This window comes from Gobio gobio (assembly GCF_949357685.1).
Source record: "Gobio gobio genome assembly, chromosome: 17".
NCBI lineage: Eukaryota > Metazoa > Chordata > Actinopteri > Cypriniformes > Gobionidae > Gobio > Gobio gobio.
Window position 1 is genome coordinate 5,072,998 of NC_137110.1, and position 6,000 is coordinate 5,078,997.

The 6,000-nt window shown below is 37.9% G+C and overlaps 1 protein-coding gene across 1 annotated transcript in view; it reads left to right on the top strand.

The window, feature by feature from the left end:
• Positions 1-6,000, top strand: part of mmp24 (matrix metallopeptidase 24) — a gene marked incomplete at its 3' end in the record, with an annotated part of 62,312 nt that overhangs the window by 43,370 nt on the left and 12,942 nt on the right. Inside the window, exons 5-6 of the mRNA XM_079840908.1 lie at positions 4,483-4,644; positions 4,754-4,971. Coding sequence (XP_079697034.1) covers positions 4,483-4,644; positions 4,754-4,971 — 380 coding nt within the window. The remainder of the gene's footprint in view (positions 1-4,482; positions 4,645-4,753; positions 4,972-6,000) is intronic.

The window sequence follows — 6,000 nt, forward strand, 5'->3', positions numbered from 1 at the left end:
CTTGTAGCACCCATCGACGCCAACCAACAGATCAGGCTATTTCTGTGATTTGAGTGATATGGTGTCACATCCCTTCTGTGTTTCCAAAGATCTGAACATGTCAATCTCCACTGAGTCATGTTCTGCTGATGGCCAACACTTGCATCCCATGTTTAAGATGTTCTTTTGGGATTCTGTGTACAAACCGCATTTTTCACATGACTACAAAGCCGGCTCAAACCCTCTTTCTGTCAGGATTTACTAAAGACACGCAGACAGAAATTAGCGCTGTAAAGGCGTGGACAGGGTTGACCTTATTGCATATGCATTTGTAGGAGTTTCCCTGTCAGATGCATTTAAATGCATATACAGGAGAGTATTTAAATGAATCACGCAGGGATATTTATTAAGGATTGCACTCGTCAATTTCTTTGCACCATTATTTACTGCGTCTTAAAACTATTTCTGGCCTGTGTTAGTAGATCACATGCACCTGATTATCAGTGGCTCTGCTTCTTTGCATCCCTACACGAATTTGCGTTGGTCATTATGGAAATGATCTTTAAAGGGGTCATGAACTGCATTGTTTTATTGTTTTATAATGTTTCCTGGGGTGCACTTATGTTAGTATGATTTTTACATCAAAAATGGTCATAATTTTGAAACAAAAGGCATTTTTCCTACCCTAATTTTAGTCTCTGATTCGAATGCTTTGTTTGAAGGGGCGTGTCTGCTGTGAGAGTGTAAACGCCCACTGCTGTGATTGGCTGTGGTGAAACTTCAGTGTAAACGCCCACTGCTGTGATTGGCTGTGGTGAAACTTCAGTGTAAACGCCCACTGCTGTGATTGGCTGTGGTGAAACTTCAGTGTAAACGCCCACTGCTGTGATTGGCTGTGGTGAAACTTCAGCGTAAACGCCCACTGCTGTGATTGGCTGTGGTGAAACTTCAGCGTAAACGCCCACTGCTGTGATTGGCTGTGGTGAAACTACAGTGTAAACACCCACTGCTGTGATTGGTTGACATCTTTGCATATGAAACGGCTAGTATTACATTTTGAACTCTCTTGACATCTTTTAGCATGTTTTTACTATTACAGCTCTCAAGGTTTACTAATCGTGAAAAGTGTTGATTATAGCATTATATTCAGATCTATAGCATTATATTCAGATCTATACGATATATTCAGATCTATAGCATTATATTCAGATCTATAGCATTATATTCAGATCTATACGATATATTCAGATCTATAGCATTATATTCAGATCTATAGCATTATATTTAGATCTATAGCATTATATTCAGACCTATAGCATAGCATTATATTCAGATCTATAGCATTATTTTCAGATCTATAGCATTATATTCAGATCTATAGCATTATATTCAGACCTATTGCGTTATATTTAGATCTATAGCATTATATTCAGATCTATAGCATTATATTCAGATCTATAGCATTATATTCAGATCTATAGCATTATATTCAGATCTATAGCATTATATTCAGATCTATGGCATTATATTTAGATCTATAGCATTATATTCAGACCTATAGCATTATATTTAGATCTATAGCATTATATTCAGATCCATAGCATTATATTTAGATCTATAGCATTATATTTAGATCTATAGCATTATATTCAGATCCATAGCATTATATTTAGATCTATAGCATTATATTCAAATCTATAGCGTTATATTCAGATCTATAGCATTATATTCAGATCTATAGCGTTATATTCAGATCTATAGCATTATATTCAGATCTATAGCGTTATATTCAGATCTATAGCATTATATTCAGATCTATAGCATTGTATTCAGATCTATAGCATTATATTCAGATCTATAGCGTTATATTCAGATCTATAGCGTTATATTCAGATCTATAGCGTTATATTCAGATCTATAGCATTATATTCAGATCTATAGCATTATGTTCAGATCTATGGCATTATATTCAGATCTATGGCATTATATTCAGATCTATAGCGTTATATTCAGATCTATAGCATTATATTCAGATCTATAGCGTTATATTCAGATCTATAGCGTTATATTCAGATCTATAGCATTATATTCAGATCTATAACATTATGTTCAGATCTATGGCATTATATTCAGATCTATGGCATTATATTCAGATCTATAGCGTTATATTCAGATCTATAGCATTATATTCAGATCTATAGCATTATGTTCAGATCTATGGCATTATATTCAGATCTATGGCATTATATTCAGATCTATAGCGTTATATTCAGATCTATAGCATTATATTCAGATCTATAGCGTTATATTCAGATCTATTGCATTATATTCAGATCTATAGCATTATATTTAGATCTATAGCGTTATATTCAGATCTATAGCGTTACATTCAGATCTATAGCATTAAATTTAGATCTATAGTATTATATTCAGATCTATAGCATTATATTCAGATCTATAGCATTAAATTTAGATCTATAGCATTATATTCAGATCTATAGCGTTATATACAGATCTATAGCATTATATTCAGATCTATAGATTGATCTATATATTCAGATTGTGGCATGAAAGGTTGCAGTGATGATCATTGTAGCCGATCACAGACATGTTGAGCTCATGAATGCTGTGATCTCGTCATTGTTACTCGATTTCTGCTCTCACGAATGCCTTCATCATAACTAACAGCGCAAACACAATGTAAATAAGGGATTTGTTGATTATTACAGGAGTTTTGGCACAAGTCCAGAACTCAGTCACTGATAAACTTGAGCTGTTTGATTGAGGGCTCCAGTGATTGTAAAGGGAGCGTTCTTTGATCGCTTTATATAATTTAATCACAGTTTAAATAACAGGTTATTTTCATCCTACTAAAATTTTATCTGGTTTGATTTACTGACACGTAGACAAAGATCATCTGACTGTACATGAATCATTACATATCAGAAATCACTGGTCTCAGATCAGGCATTAGACGGTTACTCACATGTTGTGTCATTACTGTCGAGTCCATATCGTAAAAGTCTGTTTGCAAATCCTGCGCCGAAATTGCGACTGATTTCCCAAAGAATCCACAATGAAATGTAGCGAATGCACATAAATAATGTTCAACTGAGACATTCACACTTTTGAAAATAAATAAGCTCATTCCTAGCATTAGGATCCTTTGAAAGGTGATGTTAATTTTAGTCCAGTGATCCTGTATCGCTCTTCTCTCCTCGTCATCTCACTAACACTCCAGTGGGCGGGGCCACAGTTGCAGTGATGAAGTAGGCGTTGATCTTCTTCTACAGAGGCGGTCTTTCACTTATTAAAGGTAGTCTCATTCCACAACGAGTCGTTCTCCGGGCTTAGTTACAATAAATGCTGTTTTTAGACTAACAAGGAAGTTTTCAGTTCTGAAACTTACAGGATATTCTTACAGTATGATGACCTCTTATATGTCAAAAGCTCAAGGAAAATTAGATTTCTCAGTTCATGACCCCTTACATTCATTGTCAGTAGATCACGCGCAGGACTTTCCATTCCCATTGGCGCTTTCATGGGATTGCGCTCTCATGCTCTGATTAGTAAATCTGTATTTTGTCATACATTTTGCCATTTGAAGAAATAACCAAATTTTGAGTTTTAAAAACATTTCATTAAGCCACACTGTTTAAAGCAGGGCCGGAGTGAGGCTCATTTTCAGCCCGGGATTTTAATGCCCAAGACCCTTTTTTTACTCATATGTTTCTAAAATGTTGTGTGGCTTGCCTGCATTCGTAATATATAGCCCATGCCATATTATAATATTTATAACCGCTATGAATAGCTGTGCATGCACAAGCGATGGGATTTCAGGTGTACAAGCACCGCTTGCCACTAATACCGCCTGCGATTTGCCGCTTTCCATGTGTCTCTCATTGAAAATGAACTGCCTTTATGTTAAAGTGGTACTGCTAGCCCACCGGGCCACCAGGAATTCTCCCGATTCTCCCTATGGTTTACAGAATATATTTGAATATATTTTGGCCAGAAATATGTGTTGTTTTGGCAATATGCATTCAATTAGCATTCACCCATCACTTCCTGTCTAACTAAATGGATTGCACCTGGTTTTGAAAGACAGTGGAATTTTCACACCTTTTACAGAAACTGACATTGATTATTAATATGCATATGCAATTTCCCAGGTGCATTACACTGTACCATACAGTGAATGAGGATGGATGCTGTTAAGCTCCAGAAGGGACAAAAAAAGCAGGTATCCCAAGTGTGCTGAACTATGGGTGAACTATTCCTTTAATGATAGAATGAACACATTTATTCTCTGCTGATTCAGCGTTTGATGAACTTCTGTGGTAGCTCTTATTCGGACTGTTTTTTAACAAAATGCACATTAAATATGCAGAGGCATTGGTAATTCTCCTGCTTCCATATTCTTGCTCATGCAGTACATGCCATACTGCTATATTTTTTCATCTAACATATGATTAGTAACGATTCAAACCTTTAACCTTTCAGGTAATGACCTTTTCCTGGTGGCCGTACATGAATTGGGACACGCATTAGGCCTGGAACACTCCAACGACCCCAGTGCAATCATGGCCCCCTTCTATCAATACATGGACACGCACAACTTCAAACTGCCTCTAGATGACCTTCAGGGGATCCAGAAAATCTACGGTACAATTATGATCTCTATTAGCTCAGTTATCATTGTGAAGGAACGAAGCAAGGATATAATTATCCTTTAATTGCCATGGACGGCTGACTAAACCTCGTTCTTCTGCAGGAATCCCCACAGCCATGCTGGAGCCCACTCGACCTCTTCCGACTCTACCTGCCCGACGCACACACTCCACCTCTGAGAGGAAACACGACCGCCAGTCTCGCCCCGCTCGCCCGCCCTCTGGAGACCGGCCCTTCTCTCCTGGTAATGGAAAACCCAACATCTGCGATGGCAACTTCAACACTGTGGCCTTCTTTCGGCGGGAGATGTTTGTTTTTAAGGTGAATTTCCATTATTAATAAACCATAATACAGATCATTTTAGTTGTATGTGATATACTGAATCATTTGTTTATGCTTGATTTGAGGAATTACAATTCTTGATAAGTAAGATGCAGTTGTTAATATGCAATATGTTTTGTTGAAAGTAGGGACGCACAATAGATCTTTATTATATCTGGAGATTTTGTTATATTAGTGATTGATTTTTTTTATTAATTGCTTTCAGGCAATATTGAGTAAATCCACCAGTACTGTATTTTGAATTGTGCATGCATATTTTTTTTTTTATTCTTTCTGAGCATTGTGTGTGTGTCATAGTCAGGACATTCACAGACAGCGTGTTCTCTTCTGTCTTTCTGAGTGTTGTGTGTGTGTGTGTGTGTGTGTGTGTCATAGTCAGGACATTCACAGACAGCGCGTTCTCTTCTGTCTTTCTGAGTGTGTGTGTGTGTCATTGTCAGGACATTCACAGTCAGCGCGTTCTCTTCTGTCTTTCTGTGTGTGTGTGTGTGTCATTGTCAGGACATTCACAGTCAGCGCGTTCTCTTCTGTCTTTCTGTGTGTGTGTGTGTGTGTGTGTGTCATAGTCAGGACATTCACAGTCAGCGTGTTCTCTTCTGTCTTTCTGTGTGTGTGTGTGTGTGTGTGTGTGTGTGTGTCATAGTCAGGACATTCACAGTCAGCGTGTTCTCTTCTGTCTTTCTGTGTGTGTGTGTGTGTGTGTGTCATAGTCAGGACATTCACAGTCAGCGTGTTCTCTTCTGTCTTTCTGTGTGTGTGTGTGTGTGTGTGTCATAGTCAGGACATTCACAGTCAGTGTGTTCTCTTCTGTCTTTCTGAGTGTGTGTGTGTGTGTGTGTCATAGTCAGGACATTCACAGACAGCGCGTTCTCTTCTGTCTTTCTGAGTGTGTGTGTGTGTGTGTGTCATAGTCAGGACATTCACAGTCAGCCCATTCTCTTCTGTCTTTCTGAGTGTGTGTGTGTGTGTGTGTGTGTGTGTCATAGTCAGGACATTCACAGACAGCGC